Below are 21291 nucleotides of genomic sequence, written 5' to 3' on the forward strand. Positions count from 1 at the left end.
CTTCCATACATTTTTTTTTAAAATAGGTGCTAAAATCAAGTTGACCCCCCCTCTAAAAATAAATATCTTTTAACAATTAAAATAATTTCAAGTTGTAATTGAATTTTCTTTTTTATAATTGCCAATAGTCAATTTTTAAGTTATATGAAAATATTTTTTAAAAATTGGAAACCTTACTTAAAAATCTTCAAAACTTCATATCAGGGAATATTATAATTAGGTATTCAAACAGCGAATTTGATGGAGACTGCTAGACTAGCGAGTCAAACAAGCCGGAACAAAGAAAGCAGGGAATGGATCAGACAATTCTGAAGAACACTTCAAATGGAACTCTCCATAATGGTATTTATAAAAAGACTGAGACTAGCAACATCACATCTGTGAGAGAGAGATTGCAGCAAAGAAGGGGTTATTGCTTTCCATCCTACACTATATGTTCAAGGGCAGTATTCTTGGGGCAGGCTTTTTAATCGTTTATTGGCTGAAAATTTAGCTGTCAAAGCTCAAATGATTTTACCTTTGCAACTATTTTTTATTTTTTACCTTTGCAACTATTCAGCTAATTTTGGGTTTAAACATTTGAAATTTTACATAAAGGGTATTCAGACATGCAGCAAGCTTTTTAATCAGTTTTTGGGCGGAAATTTGACTGCCAAGAGATCAAAGTTTAAAGAGTTGACCTTTGCAGATTCTACCAAACTCTTTCACCAATTTTGGGTCTAAACACTTGAAAATTAAAATTTTAGATGTAGGTTACCTTGACATGAGTCACACTTTTTAATATATATATATGCATATGTACATATTATTATGAACAGTACATAGTGTCCAAGCAAAGCAGAGTTGAACTGGTAGTGGGGAATAAAAAAAAAATGGGTAAGTATTTTAGCTTAATACAGAGTGACCCAAAAAAACAGAAAACATTCAATTGTTTTTCTGAGCATTTTACAGTCAACGGAGAAAAAAAGGGCCAAAGACCCCAGTGTTTTGATGTGATGTTTTGAATATAATAAATTAGTTATGACTAAAGTTTCATTTCATTCGGACAAAACACTAAGAAATATGGCCTAATTAGAGTTGGGGTCGGCCCGTTCTTTTTGGGTCACCCTGTAATATCATAAGTAACATTAAAAAATTTCAAGCAACAGCTTTTTTATTTATTTATTTATTTTATTTTATTTTTTTTTTTTTTCAATACTAAAGTTATGGGTGTTGCTATGAGCATTAAATTAAATTGACTTCAACAAATTGTTCTTGGACTATTAAAATAATTTCAAGCACTATTGATAATGTCTACTCATTTTCTTATTTAGTTTTTATCACTTATGTTTGAATTCATGTTTTGAAACCTGATGTAAATCATAAATCCATGACGTCACGTCAAAGATATCATTATTTTTAGGTATCGTTTTAAGATAGTTCAAATAAGTCAGTTGGTAGATTGCCAGACAGAAGATCCTGAGGTTTCTGTTTTGATTTCTGATAGGCACAAGTTGTTGTTGTTGTTGTTTTAAAACTAATTAAGATTTATTAAAATCCATTATTCTTGAGCAACTTTTTTTTTCCAGAAAGATAAAAGCCTGAATTTTACCATATGAAAAGCAGAATAATATAAAACTTTTTCTATTATTTTTAATAGAATTTTAAATTAAAAAAAAAAAACACCATTCACTGCCATTTTTGATTCGATGGATAAAACATTTAAATATTTTTTTAAGATTTTTGAACCAATTTTTTTTTGTCTAAATAAGATTTAGGATGATTTGCTAAAAGAATATGCAAAAATATTATAACATAAGTACCTGAATTTCAAATAATTCCATCTTTTATCTCACTATAGATTTCATGTGGCAAAATTAAAAAGTCCAAAATTTAATAATTGTTTGGAAAAAAACTATGGTACCCTTTATAGGACTAAATAAGTTCATTTAATCCTGTAAATTTCCATGTATTTTTAACGTTTGTTTTGACGATTAAGTGAAGAATCAACTTTATAAGGATTTAATTCTCTTTTTATAAGAAGCACAGCCTACCCTAAACAGAACTCTCATCTATGAGTTTGAAACTTTTATGTTGAATTTAGTAAAAAAAAAATCAAATTTAAATTACAAAAATGCGATTCAAATCCAATTACTAGAAAAATTAACAACTTTGCTGCAAAAGTAAACAAGAATAAATATGTATTTGTCCCCGTTGATAAGACAAAAGTTCTTATAAACTCGACACCCAACATATAAAAAATGTATTCATGAAGAGCTCCATAAATCTTATGAAATAGTTCCACAAAGCACTCTGTATCGTATAAACTTAAAGGCTAAGATATTATTGACCTCTATGAATATCCATAATGCCATCCAAATACTGTCACTACCTAGATTTACCCTTAACGACTATAAAACTAATTTTTACAACAACCCATCTATTAGATTGATATGCCCATCTAGTTCTGATTTAGGTTCTGTAAGTAAGAAAATCTATTAGAGAAAAAGTTAGCCTACCTCACTGATAATACTCAGACTCTGTAATTAATTGGTTTGTTGCCCTAAAATATAAACATATCCCCAATTTTATAACCCTTAACATCAACAATTATTATCAGTCTATTTCTCCTATCCTCTTAAATAAGCCCCTTATTTTTGCTAAGAGAAACTCTGATTTAACTGATTTTGAAACTAAATTAATCTCTTAGCTAGAAAGTCTCTTATACATTTCAACAATAAATTTTGGACTAGAAAAGATACCCCCAATAACTTTGATATCCTAATGGGTTTCAGATTCTGCTGAGGTAACGGACTTGGTAGGCTTTTGCCTTTTGAAAGAAATTGAAATCTTTTCTATGTTCACAAGTTTTACAATTACACTAATTCTATTATAAAATCCATAGTACCTTCTGTCTCTAGAAGAACTTTTTCACTTTCCGCAGACAAAACTTTTGACCAAAATGCAACCTTCTTCAATAACGCCTTAAAAATTCATATATATATATATATATATATATATATATATATATATATATAAAGAGAGAGAGAGATATGAATTTAGGAAAAATCATCCCTTTTTGCTAGGTAGGAAAAATTGTCTCTTATTGAATAAATATCGATTGAAAACACATTTTATGACCATTCTTAAAGGAGATATTGTTTTTAAAAGAGACTATACTCCCATAATAAACTAATAGAATTTTAAAAAAAACAAAAAACAAAAAAGTTACAAAGAAGAATCGAATCTCTTCCTGATTTTGTTTAGAATTTTTGTTTTGTTTTTAATTTTTTGTTTTGTTTTTTATTATTTTTTTATTACTCCAAAAATATCGTTAAAATAAGAAAAAAAATGGTAATTAACTAATAAATAAAAAGCGAAACATTTTTTTTGGCACGAGAGATGCCATGTGTTAAAAATCTCTCATTAATTCAATTTTAATTTTTTTTATTTTTACTTCAACACTGTTAAATTAACCATTAAGAGAAAAAGTAACCAATAAAGACTTGTTTTTTTTTTTTGGGGGGGGGGTCTTCTTTTTTTATTGAATAAACGCTTCAAAATAAACTACTAACAACTTAGCCAGCTTGGTAGAAAAATCGACTTTGCCGTTTGAAAAACAACAATAAAAAAGTATAAATATTTTAAATACCATGGGGGGGGGGGGCGTATAGTCTCTTTTAAAAACAATATCTCCTTTAAGAACGGTCATAAAATGTTTTCAATCGATATTTATTCAATAAGGGACCAGTTTTCCTACCTAGCAAAAAAGGGACGAGTTTTCCGGGCACCATATATATTAGTCTTTGCGCTAAAGAGCAGGACACAAAATGTTTTAAATAATAATAATAATAGAATAACAATAACAAAGACTTTCGCTGGCGAGGACTACTATTGACCGTAACCAGTTATACAGTCCTTTTGAAATTTTCATCTCTATTTTTCTCGTTATGTACTGAATATTTGTTAATGAAACCTATATGAAATATGTTCCTTATTAAATTTTAAAGATTTTCTATTCTGAAAGAAGTTTTAAAAAAATTAATCTAAAAAAGTTATTAAGTTTTTGTTAAAAAAAAAAATCAGATTTTCTCATTATTCAGACCTGTATTACAAAGAGGGGGTTGCAAAAAATGAGTTGTGGTGTGAGGAGAAATACAAACTGAAACAGAGAGAATATTCAGACCTGTAATAATACAAAGAGGGGGTTGCAAAAATGCAATTTAAAAACATTATCTTTCATCTAGCAATTAATGATATAGATATAAAATTTTCAATGATTTTTTTTTTAAAAGTACAACAGAATGTACATTACATAAAATAAATCCAAGGTAATTTTTTGATTCAATTTAAATTAATTTTTATACCTTACCTTTGTAAAATTTATAAAAGTGCACTTTGAAGATAAATAAATTTCAAATTGAATCTTGTACCTTTATTTTTAAAGCCTATAGTAAAAACATTTTTAACAATTTTCATGCCTTTGATGAAATGCTTTTCTAACTTTATATATGTATATATATTGCAAGTGCTTAAAAAATAACTACAGATTCGTAATCAATTTAAATTTTAATCATGTGTTGGTTAAAGAAAATGAAACTAGATGGTGTCACTAATATTTTTACCTTTTCAGCGTGCAAGGGTTAGAGGATATTTTGCAACCTAAAATACACATTGCCGCAAGTAAACAAGAACACAGCATTTTTGTAGATTAATAAAATTGTGTGATCATTCTTTGTATGTCTGTGTTTCTTGCCCTACGTGACTTATTATTTATCTATTTTTTTCATATTAATCAATTATTGTGACAATGAAAAATAAAATCGTGTTCTTAATTCAGACTATTTAGCTGATGTAATTTGTAAACTAAGCAGCCCTCTTGCAGTTTAAGGAAAATAAAATATGAAGAAGAAAATAGGACATAAGTCGTATTACACTGGTAGTAGGAATCCCACTTGATTGAATAGTGAAATTGGCATCATTTTATAAATAAAATGTAATATTGAAATTGACAATATTAGAAAACAATATTTTTTTATTAAATACAGGAATTTAAAAAAATATATTTTTAGCAGTTTAGATCTTTTTTTATTGAATCACTTCCACATAATTTAATAAATAAAATGACAAAGATAATTAGAAATTATGAAATGATATTGAAATTGACAATAGTAGAAAACACATTTTTTTTTTTTTACAAATAAAAGATAATTAGAAATATTAATGAAACGATATTGAAAGTGACAATAGGAAACATTTTTTTTTTTTTTTTTTTTGACAAATTCCCTTTTACGTCATTCATTGCCTGCAGCATTAATACCTGATCAGCAATTTGTTGTCAACTTCCTTGAATTTTCGATTTTTTGGGAGATCTAATTTTTTTTTTTTTCAATTTTTAAATAAAGTAAAATGGTTAATTATAAATAGGCAGTCGAATTGTGTTACATAAATGACTTTAACTTTTTAAAAATTCTTTTATAATAATTATTTTTTATTTTTTTCTATAACTAATATTTTAATTATTAAATGCTTAGTAATTAAATTCTTTTATAATAATTTCAATTTATAAATTCTACCAATATTTTATAGTAATAAATGGAGATCTAATTAATTTATTTTAATTTTAAACTAAAATTGTTCACTTTTAATAGCCAATCAGATTGTTACTTAAATATGACTTTATCCTGTTAAAAATTCTTTTACAATAATTTTTTTATATATATTTCAATATCGTTGCTAATTCGTTTTTATTTGTTTGTCATTTTATTAATAATATTACAGAAGTGATTCAATAAAAAAGATGTAAACTGCTAAAATTCATTTTTTTAAAAATTCCTGTATTTAATAACAATTATTTCATAAAAAAATGTATTGTTTTCCAATATTGTCAATTTCAATATTTCATCTTATTTATAAAATGATGCCAATTTCACTATCCAATCAAGTGGAATTCTTACTACCGGTGTAACACGACTTATGTCCCATTTTCTTCTTCATATTTAGTTTCCTTAAACTGCAAGAAGGCCAACTAGGCTATGAAATTACAATGATATTGTTTTTACCTGAAAATGGGATGTAATAGACAAGCGTATGGTTGCAAGAAAAATACAGACAGCTGAATAAAATTAGATATATATTTTTTATTCTCACCAAATCAAAGATTTATAGCGGTAAAGGTGTCGTCATCAGTAACAATGAGTCTGGTTGATGTTGGCGAGTTACTTGTAATAAGTTAATGATGGTGTCGGCAGCGATAGTGAGGTATACGCAGTAGGTTGGTGTTGGCGACGATGGCAGTGATATTCACAGTAAGTTGGTGTCGGCAACAACGATGCCGAGACGAACCCCAAGGACGATAAGACTTTCTCGTGGTCGAAGGAGGGTATTCTTTTATAATCAGTCTTTGGCTCGAATCGGATAAAAAAAATATTTCATTTTTTGTGTCTCTGATTGGTCTATAAGTCGCATTTTCTGATTATGTGTATGTTGCCTACTACCTCCACGTGGAGAACGCAGTTTTGTTTTTGTTCTTCACAGAGCGTGCGTAGGCATAATCGACATTGTGTACGTGACTGAAATTTTAATGTCTGGCGAAATGCGCACGCAATTGCACTTTTTTTTAACAGTCAATCATATGGTAATTGAGCGAGATCTGTTATATAATATAACAGGGAGATGGGTGATATGTCAATGGGCGGAATTTTTAAATGGTAAGATCTCCTGGAAAAGTTTCATTAATTATATTCTCTTCAAAGGCTGAAAAGTAAATCTGAAAAAAAAGATACAATTTTTTTTTTTTTTTTTTTTTTTTTTTTTTTTTTTTTTTTTTTTTTTTTTTTTTTAAGGAATTCTTTCTATCTCTCTCTCATATCAATGGCCTCTTGTAGTAGAGTAAAATTTTCACCATAGTTTCACGGATTGAATGTGAAAAAAAAATTTTTAGGAGAGAATTAGTATAGCTATAATTGAAAATAAAATAAAATACGTATTGAACACGTTCGAAGCCAAATAACTGCAACGCGAAATTTTTTATAAAATAAACGAGTGTTTATTTTATTAGAAATATATTTCAGAGAGATACTCCTTTGTCAATCTATATATTTTTTTCCTCTTTTTCTTCACCATGATGAACGCTTTTAATGGATATAGACAAAAAAAATAACTATAATTGTTTTTCAGCTGACTCTATTCATGAATCAGAAGCATGAATGAATTCACTACCTAAAAAAAACAGATGCATATGGTCAGCCATATTTGTTAGTAAATTTTCATCTCTCTCTCTCTCCCTTACAAAAAAAAATCGCAACTATCAGAGATTAAAAAAATAAAGTCCAGTTTTTATGAGGGAGGGAGGGGGTTTCTCCATCGCTTACCCTCACTTTTAATAGTTTATTGTATAGGACTGGTGGTAGCAAAAGAATGAAATTTCTACTTGATGATCTGAAATGCGTTATGGTTGAATTTCATTTCGTAATAAAATTAATGGAGGATTAATGCTGTTTGCTTTGTCATGCAGTGTGTTTGTTGGAGAGGGGAGGGATGGCCTTATTTATAATTAAATCACAACATCCACGCTTAAATTGACCTGGAAAGAGTTAGACTCTTTTCACCCAAAATGCTACTTAGAAAATAAGCATAACGAGAAGCGTATTATTATAACATTCTAGTTTGAAAGTCAGTTTCAATAAATTTTTTATCTATTCTGCCCACAGTTTTTTTTGTTTTTTTTTTCTAATCATCTTAAACAGCATAACACACCTTCTAACTCAACCTCCAGTTCTATCCACGGTTCCTGTTATGCATCTGGTATAGTCTCATTTGCATAGAGACAGTAGGAGTCAGTGTTACTCACATGTGATTATTGAGTATAAAAGCAACTGTGAGTCACCGTTTTTTTTTTCTTTATTTTCTTGTCAAGCAATTGAAACCTACAAAGCATACACACACATTATCTAGGTAAGTTACGATTTTCCCTACACTCCCTCTTGATTTCATGATCTGGGTATAGTATCTGTCTTTGTTGGGTACTTCTTCAAAGGGGAACGATGCAGGCTTCACTCTCACACATATCTGTCCTGTATTTTGTTGTGCACCTGCCACATGGGTTTTTAACAATGTCTCCTTTTTTTAATACTTTCCCCTAGTCACCTCTGATTCAGGAAGCAGGTTAGCCTCAATACCTTTTATTCGGACATGGTATCCATGTAGTGTGTCAGTTGACGCAGTGGAAGGTGAAACGTCATCTTTCGAGGTGATATTGTGCTAGTAGACCACTTTCAATATTGTACAATTCTTTCTGGTTGCGATGGTCTTAATGGTTCTATGGCATTGTTCTACAATTCTATTGCCACTCATCAAGTCAGCACAGCAAAACCACAAATGCACATCCCAATTCTTCACAAATTCACCAAAATGTGAATGCAGTGTCGTCGTCAGTTAGCATTTCCATCAGTGGGCCTTGCTCAAGGAAAAGATTCTCCAACTGACAGATAAGTGGTCACAGCTTGTCACTATATTGCAAATCTAGAGAGACCACAGTCGATGATAGTTAGGAAATTGTCACCATTCTAGGTGGGTTATGGCCATTGTCAACCTGCTCCAGTTATTCTTTATGCTGAGTTTTTCTTTTTCTCAGCAAACAGGTGTTGGATCTATCGATCAGCAGGTTTTACAGGCTTTCACGACTGAGTTAACAATTCCCTTGCATTAAGCATGCTGGAGAAGTATAATGTTTGCTTCACACCCGAATGTCTACTTTGATGATGAATGCCAGCTACTTAGTCCTCATCCAATCATCTTCCTACCATTTCACAACCCTCAAGCACCGGTTCTTTTCCTTCTTTGAGCAGATCCATCTACCTACATGGCACTCTGGTGAGACCATCTGCACAGTTCTGATAAGACTTCACAGGTTTCATGTCTACAGTTAATGGTAATCCATATTCTTCCGCCAATGATCCAAAGTGTCATCTGACTAGCATCTCGCCAGCAGCATTCAGTTACCAAGTGTAACACTATCATCTCCCACTAAAGGGTCAAATTAACTCATTTGAGTGCTGCATTGAGCTCAGTCAGATTAATGTGCTGAACATCATTGATTGAACATAGTTCACACATCCTCAATGACAGTCCCGTTCGCTTCCAATGCCACTCCCGTAACTATGCAGCTTGCATCTACCCGGACTGTAATTTACCATCTGTACACCAATTTCCTCCAACAGGAGCTACTTCTTGTAATCTGCTTAGACTCTCTGCTTATATGCAACAGAGAGAAAGGTTTTCGGTCCCATCATCCCAGCCATTTGTTACTGCAGTTTCTAGGTGCTTGATAAATGCATGCTGAAGTGTTAATCCATCAGGGATTTCCAGAATTTGAGTTACTCATTTCCATTGGAGAGTGCCATCCTTATCCCAGACCTTGCAAGCCAAGAACTCTGGCTCCGTCTCTCAGTCAAACCAGATCTCTGGAAACCAACCCATAGTCCAAAAAATGTTCTTGAGATAAGATAGTGTCTATAATGGACTTCATAATAAGTGGCGCCACATTCAGCCCTAATCCCAACCATGTAAGACCAAACACCATTTGAAACAGCCATAGGGCATTTTCGACATGGATTTAAAGATATGCATTTTGCATATCCAGAAGTGACGCATTGACTCCTTGTAGCAGCCACTCTCTCGGTTTCTGCACACACACTTCTGCATTGGCAGAGAAAGCATCCACAAAACTGTTCAATTTGCGCTGGATGCATATTCTGCATCTGCTTCTGCACAACCACCATTAAGGGAATTAGACCCTGGGCTGGGCCAAGTTCTTCTGTATATGGCAGCCATCCATTCTGCTGCCATTCTCATAAGCATCTCTGGCATGGGAAGGTACTACATACTCTTGCACCCTGTTAGTCAGTTCACTGAGAGAGCCGTTCACCCATTTCCATGACGTAGTCCATTCTTTGTTACTGCGATCATATGTCACACTAAAATCCAATTCGTTGATAAAGATGACAGGGCAAAAAAATGCTTCACTTGATTTCATCAGGTATATGCCACCAAGTTCCTTGATCACATGAATCCCTAACAGTAGCCCACCAGTTGTTTAACTACAACTAAAGCCTCGATGTTGATAGCCGGAACTTGGCCAACCTCCACGTTTTATTCTGCCGTATCTTTGACACTTAAACATCTTTCCATCAGCCGTTAGGATTCCACTTCCATAAACGACACACAGCTTTACTCACCAGCATCTAGAAGTACACAGAATTGATCAACACCATTCACTCTTGTCCATCTACATGTACTTGCATGGAGAGGAGTTTCTTCGTCTTCAGTTGCTTGGGGAGGAGACTAATACTAATGCCTCCTCCTCTTTGGCATTTCCCTGACACTGCGATGCTATATGTCTATGGCAACTGCAACTGAAACAACACACCTCTTATGATGAACCGTGCACAATCAACCATCTGGCCTCTCTTGACAATTCTGTTAGCAGTCCTTTTCTATGTAGTTGGGACCACTGCACCTGTAACATGCAAATTATGTCCTTTTGATTCTGAAAGCATCCGTTTCGTGGAGGCAGTGGCAAATTCTGCAGGTCCTTCATTGTCAGTCATGACAGCTCACATTCACGTCAACAGTTGTTCCATAAACATTGTTTCCGTCCTGGATGAGGTACATAGTAGATGTTTAATGTGTTCCAGTAGAGGTAAATGTGCAGGTTAACCAACATTCAGGCAACGGTCTCCCAACCAACCAAACCAGACATTGCAGCCCAGCAAAAAACTAGTCTACCGTTTCATCTGGGCATAGTTGTCAAGTGACAAACTGGTCATATGCATTAAATGCGTCGGCAGTATATGCAGTTATAAGGGCTTGCTTGATCCGTTTTGCATCTGATTTCTGCTCCTTACTAAGTTGCCTATATGTGGCCAAAACTCCACCTCACAATCTCAATGACAGAACGCGCTCAACATTCTTCACGATGCAAAGCTCACACACAAGTTCTACATCTTCAATCCATTAGACAGTGGGCATATCAGTTGCAGCACCAGTAAACTCCGAAATTAGCCGGACATAAAAAATCTTACTGTCCATTATCAAAAGGTAATATACGGCCAAAATAGCTTCTAGTTTGAAAGTCAGTTTCAATAATTTTTTTTTTTTTTTAATCACCTTATATAGTCTGTAGCACGTGTCCGTTTCCGTAACACGCCTTCTTCCAACTCAACCTCCCGTTTTATCCACGGTTCCTTTTATGTATCTGATATAGTCTCATTTGCATAGACATGGTGAGAGTTTGTGTTCCTCACACGTGATCACTAAGTATAAAAGCAATTGTGAGTCACCATTTTTTTTTTCTTGTCAAACAACTGAACCCTACAAAGCATACACACACATGCGATCCAGGTAAGTTACGATTTTCTTTACAAAAATGAAACGTGTCACTAACTTTTTAAAAAATTTTATCAGTTTGTTCAAGTGGAGGATGGTGCATCCTACCAGATGCCAAACATTCACTCGTTAACTCAAATATTCCAACTGAGAGAGCTTTTTAAGATTCTGACCGTCCCTTTGAGTGCAATTGTTTGAATCTCTCTTGCAGTTGGTTCACCAAGTATATTTGCCAAGTAGTTATAACTAATAGTGAATGAAACACATCAATCAAGTGGACTTGTTCAATATATCAAGAAGCTGAACTTCTATTTTATTATACAAAATTAGCGTTTTAATGCCAGTGCAATAATTTCTCGACTTTTATAAATACAGATAAGACTGAGATAAGAACGAGAACAATACTCATCCCAGGGCAGGTGAAATCTCTTCTCCAAACAAAACAGTTTTTTGCTTTACTCTTATGCCCCCTTACAAATATTAAAATCAAGGTATAATGCTACTAAATTTTATGCCTAGAATACTTATTCTAATTTTAATCAAAGCCCATTACATGATTTTGATCATAGCAAATGTCTAAAAGTTAAAGCTTAAGCTTTAAGGAGTCTTAAGAAGAAATTGAAATTCAAGGAATGTTGCTTAATTGGTGCTTAGTGACTTTGAATTAAATTTCATTTCTAAATGGAAGGCTGTGCTCACATCCTAAAATTCTTTAAAATACCACCAAGAAACTGAAATTTGAGGAATATTTATTAATTGATGTCTAATGCCTATTATGAAAACAATCTTTCACAAAAACAGATTTCTGAATTTTTTTGAATGACTGTCACCCTCTTTTTAACTACCATCTTCTTTAAAGCTTCAACTAAATATAACTCTTACATCTAGCAGCAATAGTCCAAAATTTATAATGATCGGTTAATTAGTTTAGGAATGAAACCTGTACATACAAATATATAAGCATACACACATATCTAATTTTTTATAAATGAAGTTTAATCAAATTATTATATACAATGCTGATAAACTAAAGATAAATTTAATCGATTTAATGAAAACCTGAAGTTATTTAAAAGTTGAATTATGTGTAGATCCCCACGAGGACAGTAAGACACAAAGTAGTAAGAGAAGGAATCCAAGTGCCTGCACTAGAGACTCATAATCTCATCCCAAGCTTTAACATGAACTAAGAGACTACACTTTGTAAATTAAAAAAAATATATACTATGGGGGGAAGGGTAAAACTGCAGGACTCTGGCATTTTTGTAGAAATATTGAAGATTGCAGGTGAAACAAGCACGGACTTGACAAATCGAACGATGCAAGAAGAGGTTTTTCTGAAATAGGATTTTAGGACAATTTCTGGTCCTGATTCAATTCCAGTTTTCAAACATTGTGCTCTTGAACTTTCTTCTATCAGCTCCAAATTATTTAATCTCTGTTTATCAAAATCATGTTTCCTTTCTTGTTGGAAAGATTCCTCTGTTGTCCCTATCTTTAAAAATGCTAGTGATCGGTCTGTTCTTAGCAAAGTTTTTGAAAGGTTTGTCTATGGCAAGCTTGATTTTTCTGGAAAATCTGTGCCCCTTTTGGTGGTGTTCAGTCTGGCTTTTGTGGCTGCCATTCAACTGCTGATCTTTTAACTGTTATAACTGAACTGGCGGTTTATGGATAATCAAGAGAGGGTAAGGCTATCTCTACTTGATATTTGAAGACGTTTGACAGAATGTGGCATCCTGGTCTTCTACATAAACTTCAGAGTTATGGTATTGATGGTGAGATCCTTGACATTATTAGGTATTTTCTTTCTGATCAAACATCCCAAGCAACTTAGATGGTGTCTCTTCATTCTCTTTTTCTGTCAAACATCTAGTGTCCCACAGTGCTCTATTCTAGGCATAACTCAGTTCTTTATCAGTCATCTTCCAGAGAACATTATTCAGAAAATTAACATTTATGCTGATGATACCAATCTATTCTAGTATTTCTTCCTACCCATCTCTTTTGAATCAGTTGAAATATGCAGTTAATCTAGAAATTAATTTAGGTTCAGTTGTAGATTGGGGTGTAAAACAGTTTCTTTCATTTCATTCTGTTAAGACTCAGTTTGTGTTTTTCAATCAAAGGCGTGTTGGTCCCCTCCCCCCAAGATTCTCATGGATAGCTCTGCTAAAAAACAAACTCAGACTTGGTCTTTCTTTATCATCAAATCTATCTTGGAATAATGGCTAGCATGGAAAACTAATTACTCACCTCTTTCTCTGTCTTTTTTTTTATTTTAACCACATGGAAGATCCACTGCTCTTTCTGCTTCTTGCAAAATAGGTTTTCTATATAATTCTAAACACTTTCTCACATTTGTAGCTATTCTCTATTTCTACAAAGCTACTATCAGACATGTATCGAGTATTATCATATTTGGGCTGGTGAATCTCTGTACTATTTGAGAGTTCTTGATAAAGTGTTGAAAGAGACCTGCAATTTGATTGACCCCGTTATCTTCTTTGCAACCTCTCTCTCTATCCCTTTCTCACACACGCATGTGATATTGCTAGTCTCGGTCTTTTCTATATATTGCATTATTGCTAAAGAATCAACAAAAAAAAAGAAAAAGAAAAGATATATATTCCAGGTTAAAAATATCCAAAAGTAAAAAACCATTGAATTTCAACAAGGTTGTTGATAGTGCTCAATTAAAAGAGAAGGATTATTATTATATATTATAACTGATTAAACTGTATCCTTTCTTAAGAAAAAAAAAAAATTAAAAATAAATCTGGCGGAAAAAAAAAATGAACAACTCTGTTTGTTTACAGAATGTTGTATGCGAAGGTCAAGGGTGTGTTATTTCTTCTTTTAACAAGGGATAATTATTTTACATTTTAATAGTTATATTATTTTTTGGTAGACATTTTAATCATATATAACTAGTGAGTACCCAGCGTTGTCCGGGTGGAGGATTTGGCACAAGGACGAAGCGATGTTATGAATGGCTTCCATGTGGTTAAAATAAAAAAAAAAAAAAGATAGAGACGTGAGTAATTACTTTTCCATGTTAGCCATTACTCTTGTGGAATGAAATGAAAATTATAATTAGAAAAATATTGGAGAGTAAATGAAGCTCAGTATGGCTTTCATGCTTTTCGTTCAACTGCTGATCACTATATTCTCTGCAGCCTCTTTTTCACAGACATAATACTGCTAGTCTCAGTCTTTTATATAAATACTAATTATTGCATGTATTTTCTTTTCAGAATTGTCTTTGACTTGTTGATCTAGTGTTCTCCATCAATCCGTAGTTTTCTTTGTGACACAGCTTCATATTCCAGAATCGCAGACTTGTGAAACTCTCTTCCTGCTGACCGTTTACCCCCCCCTCCTACTTCTAACCTCGGTCTTTTCAAGATTAATGTCAATAAGTATCTCCTGTTTTTGCAATAATCATCTTTCGTTCTTGTTAGCTTCTTACATTAAGTGGATTCACATCTTGTCTGGAGCGATTTCCATAAAAAGATAATTCTGAACTATTACAAAGGTAAAAGGGGAATCTTTTGATAGATGTAAAGTTGTTGAATCCACACACACACACACACACACACAGTTCCTTTTATGTAATAGTAGAAATTACACTTATTAAAAAATGAAAATGCAGAAATTTTTTTATGATTTACATACTCATCATGGAACAAAGATGTCATATTCTAAAAATCATGTAAATTGATCAAGTAGTTTTTTATAAACAAAGAAAATCAAATTTTATGATGAAGCAAGATGTAGGATTTTCATTTCCCATGTTGAATGACTAATTTTTTTCTAACAAAAATAAACAATAAGACAAAAAATATAATCATCTATTCTAAGGCCTCCCACTGTTTTATTGTTGTGGAGAGGCAGGAGTACATATATGTACAATAACACAGTCTCCTTTGAGTTTTTCCTTTAAGATTAAAAATATCAGATATTGAACCCTCCTCCCAACCCTTTACCTTTGGAGACTCCTGTGCCAAAGTAAGTACTTAATTATATGCAATTAATTTGTGGAAGTCTTTTCAATTTTGTTTATCTATGTATTTATCCATGCACTCTCTTTCCCAATAAAACCACCATGTGACATAATATCTTATTTAATGTGGGGTCACCGGGTGCTTTTAAATGCATTAGAGCCATTTCTTTTGTTCTACCTTACATGTTGATGTTGGTAGCCAGTACTGTTGACTCCTACCCCATTTGCTTCACCATTTTTTTTTTTTATTTTTTTTTTTAGGATGTACATTGATTCATTATTCGCTAGTTAAGTCATGTGTACTGGTTACTGGTAATTATTGGTTATGACTTGCCTTTTGTGACAGAAAATTGGGAGAAGCAATCAAGCGATTTTTAATTTTCACAATTTTACAAGTTTGAAGCCATAATATAAATAGTAAACGTACTCCCTTTCCTCCCTCTCTACATTGAAGGCAATAAAACATTTTTATTTAGATATATTCCACCACCACCATTCAATACATGTATCTTATGCTATAGTATGTGTTTTAGCACCATTCAGCTCACCTGGCTCAGCCATGCAAAATTGTCATAGACACACATCCCCTCCTCTCTTTTCACTGCCCTGATTTGGGCTGTGATGGTCTTCTTCGATTCAAGAAGAGCCAGGGAATTGTTTTGATAGACATTACCTTGAGATAACCCTATAGATAAAAGATCTTGAGTTAAAATCTGGTGAGTGTGCAGCTAATTTAGAGTCACATTTCCTACTGATGAGATAATCACCAAAGTGACCCTACATATCATTGAATGCCAATAAAATAAAAAAGTGTTGGATTTTCATGACTAAAACTTGATGGATAAGTCAGGCATAACTGAAGTTTAATTGTACCAAATATAGTTGTGTTGGAGAAAGGATTGTGAATTTTATAAATGACTAGTAGGCCACCCGGCGTTGTAAAATACACATAAATATTATATTTTAATTAATGGTGAATTCTTATTTATTATAAACAGAAAACAGCTAATAAACATCAGTATATACAAGCCTATAAGGTAAGCTGTTTCTCTCAAATACAACATCTTCTGTTGTTCGCTTGCTTCATAGCGAGTTTCTACTACTGTTCCCGTAGTAATTTTTATCCTCTAGAGACAGGGCTGGTCCGTTAACTTTCAGGAATAGACTGAATGGCAACTGGGAATAGACCAGTGACACCTGGAAAGACAGGGGACGTTCAGAAAGACTAAATGAACTCATCGGGCCAGCAACCCAGAGTTCTTATTACATAAGCTACAGACAAAGAAAAATGCCCTCAAGATCCACCGAAAGGGAGGAAGGATGATGGATCCAAAAGAAACGAACGGAATATGACCCAGACATACCAATGGATTATGATTAAAGAACATACGGAATTCCCATGCGTTTGTGGACGAAAATTCAACTCCCACAAAGGAATGAAGATTCACCAAAACAAAAAGGGATGTGCAACGCTTTGATACCTCAGATAATTCGTCGGAACACCAAGGCCAGGACGCAACCAACAGTGCCGAGGATATCCAAGCAATTGGGCCAGTGGGTGAGTTGAACCTCCCCAGAATCAAATTTCCACCGGCGGACAATTTGGAAGAATAGTGTATGCTTGATCATACAATAAGCAATGCATTACATAAAGAACTGAATAGAAAGAAGTATGATGAACGATTAGAAGAGCATGGTAATGTTATATACCGCATTTGCATTGCATTATATGGTGAGAAAGTGAAATCAACTAAACCACCTGTCAAGAAAAACAGACGACAGTGGGAGATGGCAGATCTTAGGAATAAGAAAAGACATCTGAAATGACAACTCCGCGTTTCAAATCCTTTTGAAAAAGTGGGTTTATTAAAGATCTGGAAAGATCTCAAAGATAGACATAGCGCTCTTAGCAAGGCGGAGCGCGTCAGGAAAAAACGACTGAAGTGGAGAAAAGAGCGTGATCGGTTCATTCAAGAACCATATAAATATGCCCGAAATCTATTTGAACAACCAAAATCAGGAGTACTAAAAATGGAACAACATGTCTTAGAAATCCATCTAAGACACACATACTCAGACCACATCCGACACATCCCACTGGAAGAAATAGCAAATTGATATGGCTAGAAATTCTTCAAAAAGAGTTCAATATGAACATGATGACATATGAAGAGATAAAATGCGAAATTCAAAGCTAGAAATAAATTTGCACTTTACAAAAGATGCCCAAAAGTACTTAAATGGCTTTATATTAACTTGAAGTTGGCATGGAAAACCGTCATGTCAGTAACCAGTGGATGAAAGCAGATGATGTGTACATACCTAAGGAGGAAAACGCAGAAGCTATAAATCAATTTCGGCCAATCTCACTTAACATAGAAGGAAAAATATTTTTCGCAGTAATGGCTTCAAGAATAACAAAATTCCTACCATCAAACAAATATATCGATATTTCTGTGCAAAAAGGTGGTATCTCTGGAATAGCTGGTTGTCTGGAACATGGGAGTATGATATGGGAGATCCAAAGATCGAAAATAAAAAAGACTGACTTGGACATCATTTGGCTCGATTTAGCTAATGCATATGGATCAGTGCCTCATCAAATGATTCAACTATCCCTTCAAATGCACCACATCCCAGAGGGAATACGCAAGATGATTGCAATGTATTTTGATAAGTTTCACATGCGGTTTACCACAAATGACTACACGACACACTGGATGAGACTCGAGGTGGGAATTGCAATGGGATGTACAGTATCGCCTATACTTTTTGTTTTAGTGATGCAAGTAATTCTCAAGGAAGCAGGAAACAATGTAAGCCCTACTAAATTAGGCGAAGAATGCGGAATGTCACCATTACAGGCTTACATGGACGATACCATGATCCTCACATCAAAAGAAGCTGACACCCGCAAGTTACTCAGCATTATGGATGAAATGATGGTTTGGTCCAGAATGACTTTCAAGCCTAAGAAGTCCAGAAGCCTCTCTCTTAGAAAAGTGCATGAAGATACCTGTTTTTCAGTGGGTGGTCAGAAAATTCTTACAGTCTCAGAAGAACCAATAAAAAGCCTGGGAAGATGGTACGATAACACCTTGAAAGACTCCAATCAGGTTAAAGTGACAATACTAACCGCCGATGAGAGTCTAAAGACGATCAGGCGATGTCCACTTCAAGGTAAATACAAGGAAAGGTGTCTTCAACATATGCTTATCCCAATTCCTTTATCGCCTCTTCTCATATATGGAGTAACTATGAGCACGGTTGAGGCAATCGAAGTGAACATCGACAGATATACGAGGAAATGGCTGGGTTTGCCTTCAGGATTACCAAATGTTGCTCTATATAGCAAACAATCCAAACTAAAATTACCGCTCAAGTCTATTGCAGAGGAGTTCAAAGTAGGGAAAGTCAGATTCCAGATGATGTTAGACAATTCCAATGACACTGTTGTAAAGACAGTACAACCCTCTCTTAAAACAGGAAGGAAATGGAAAGTCCGAGATGCTATAAATGAAACAAAAGAAAACCTAGCCTTCAAAGAAGTCATTGGGCTCACTCAGACAGGGAAATCTGGACTGGGAATGACCAGCATTCAAAGATGGTCTACGGCTACAACCAAAGAGCGCCGAGATCTGATCATTCAGGAAATAAGGAGCAAGGAGGAAAGTAAAAGGCTCGTAAAAGCCATTCAACAGTCCTAGCAGGAACAATGGACAAACTGGGAAGAAGCTATGCAAAGATCCATTACGTGGAATGACATCTGGTAAATGTCGCCACTAAGGTTGAGTTTCATAATACGCTCAACTTACGACATGCTTTCATCAATGACTAACCTTGCCAAATGGAAGAAGGGGGATGATCCAACCTGTCCTTTATGCAAAGAAAAACCTCAGACTATGGAACATGTTCTTAGTTCCTGCAGAGTAGCCCTTGCTAATGGGCGATATATGTGGCGGCACAACAGGGAATTGGAAGAACTGACCACAACAATAAGTAACCATATAAAGCCCGAAGCAGCTAACATGTCACAAGTTTTTTGCTGAGGGAAGAAAAATGTGGATCGGATCAAAACGCATAACTAGCCCATTGCTAGTACAGAACCAAAATATTCTCGGAATCAATAATGATTGTATAGTCGCCGCAGATCTCCCTGGCTGGCAAAGTAATTATCCAAAAATTATAAAAGGAAAGGGTCAACGGCCAGACATTGTTCTCTCGTCAATAACAAGGAAAAAACTCGTCTTGATTGAATTGACAGTACCTTATGAGAGCCGGGTAGAGAAGCAACACCAATACAAGATGGAGAAATATGAAGAGAGTTGACCCGTGAAGGTAACATTACAATTCTTCGAGCTGTTGTGATTGGAGCAAGAGGTTTCATTTCAGGATCTTTATATCAACTTTTAGGACAGCTTGGAATTAAAGGCCGAAAAAGAAGCGCAGCTAGTAAACGTTGAACAGAAATTACTGAACAATGTGCAATCTGGCTCTGGGTTAAAAGAAATACCGAGTGGTAATATGTGTCCACAGTGCAGATTTATTTATTCATTTAATGATTTTCATTTTCTTTACTTTTGTTTAACAATTTTTAGTTATTTTTTTTTTTCGTCTTTTTTCATTTTCTTTCCATTTTTTTTTTTTTCTTTTTTCTATTCTTTTCGATATGAGCGCGTCTTTACTTAACGGACTTGATAGACGCAGCCTTTAAATTTAAACGTCACGCGCACAAAGCCGTTGTTTGTTATATGAAACGCCAAATCATTAAACATGTTTACTGCATTGAACAGTTAATTCAAATGCGATTCAGATATCTAAGCCTTGCATCAACGAATGTGGCCGATGTGAAAAAGCCGTAACAAGGAAAATACTCACCTAGATTAGATTTACAATAACTTATAACAGCCGAGTAGAAAACAACATTAATATGAGAAACATGAAAAAAAAAAAAAGAGAGAGCTGACGTTACAATCTAGGCGAAAAGGAATACCGCATGATATGTTCACAAGGGTCTACAGTGTAGTTATTACCGTGAGTGGATTTTTTTTTTATGTGTTTATGTAAATATATATATTATTAATGTTATGTATATATATCTTTAGTTATATACATATATATATATATATATATAGTACTTTTATTATTATTATTGTTTATTATTGTTACTAATATTATCATTATTTTCTTCGATATGTGCACGTCCTAACAAATATGTCAGACGTAGCCTTTGAACATTGAACGACATGCGCAAAGCCATTGCTCGTATCAAGAGCCATTTAATTATCAAACGTCTTTTCTTTTAACTGTATTGAGCAGATAATTGGGCCTCACATCAGTGAGGGGGGGGGCAATACGCGAACAAGCCGTAGAGAGGAAGGCCCCGAAATAGTGCGTATTTTCTCTTGATGACCCAATATTATCTATAAGACGAAATACCCCCAAACATGACTACATAAAGTTTTAAAAGAAATACCCCCCCAAAAAAGCACCATCCTATAAAACTTAGAGGAAAGCTCTAGAAAGGCGCTTTATCTCTCTTGACATTAACGTTATCCGAAAAGAAAACAGCTAATAAACATCAGTATATACAAGCCTATAAGGTAAGCTGTTTCTCTCAATTACAACATCTTCTGTTGTTCGCTCGCTTCATAGCGAGTTTCTACTACTGTTCCGCTAATAAAAATTTTTATCCTCGATAGGTATCAAATGTAACGTTAAATTCCTTTAAAAAACAAAAAATGAAGTAAAAGGAAAAACCGGAAAGAAACTGAGACTTGTGCATGCAAGTATCATGTTTTTTCTAAACAGTTCACTTCTTGCAAGTAAAAAAAAAAAAAAAAATTACTCAAGTTGAGATCGAAACCAAAACAAAACAGTGAGTCAAGTATGATAATCATTAGATCAGCTTGCCACGATCT

The 21291-nt window shown here is 33.9% G+C and overlaps 1 protein-coding gene across 3 annotated transcripts in view; it reads left to right on the plus strand.

Moving 5' to 3' along the window:
* Nucleotides 1–21291, plus strand: part of LOC145303517 (flavin reductase-like) — a 100864-nt gene that overhangs the window by 6181 nt on the left and 73392 nt on the right. Inside the window, exon 1 of one of the 3 annotated variants that reach the window (XM_080144957.1) lies at nt 6599–6689. The exons of the other annotated variants lie outside the window; for them this stretch is intronic. Coding sequence (XP_080001083.1) covers nt 6614–6689 — 76 coding nt within the window. The 5' untranslated portion in view covers nt 6599–6613. Of the gene's footprint in view, nt 1–6598; nt 6690–21291 lie in introns of those variants that run through there. 3 annotated transcript variants of the gene reach the window in all.

The sequence above is a fragment of the Euprymna scolopes genome, chromosome 19, assembly GCF_053919585.1.
Source record: "Euprymna scolopes isolate OS-2025 chromosome 19, ASM5391958v1, whole genome shotgun sequence".
NCBI lineage: Eukaryota > Metazoa > Mollusca > Cephalopoda > Sepiida > Sepiolidae > Euprymna > Euprymna scolopes.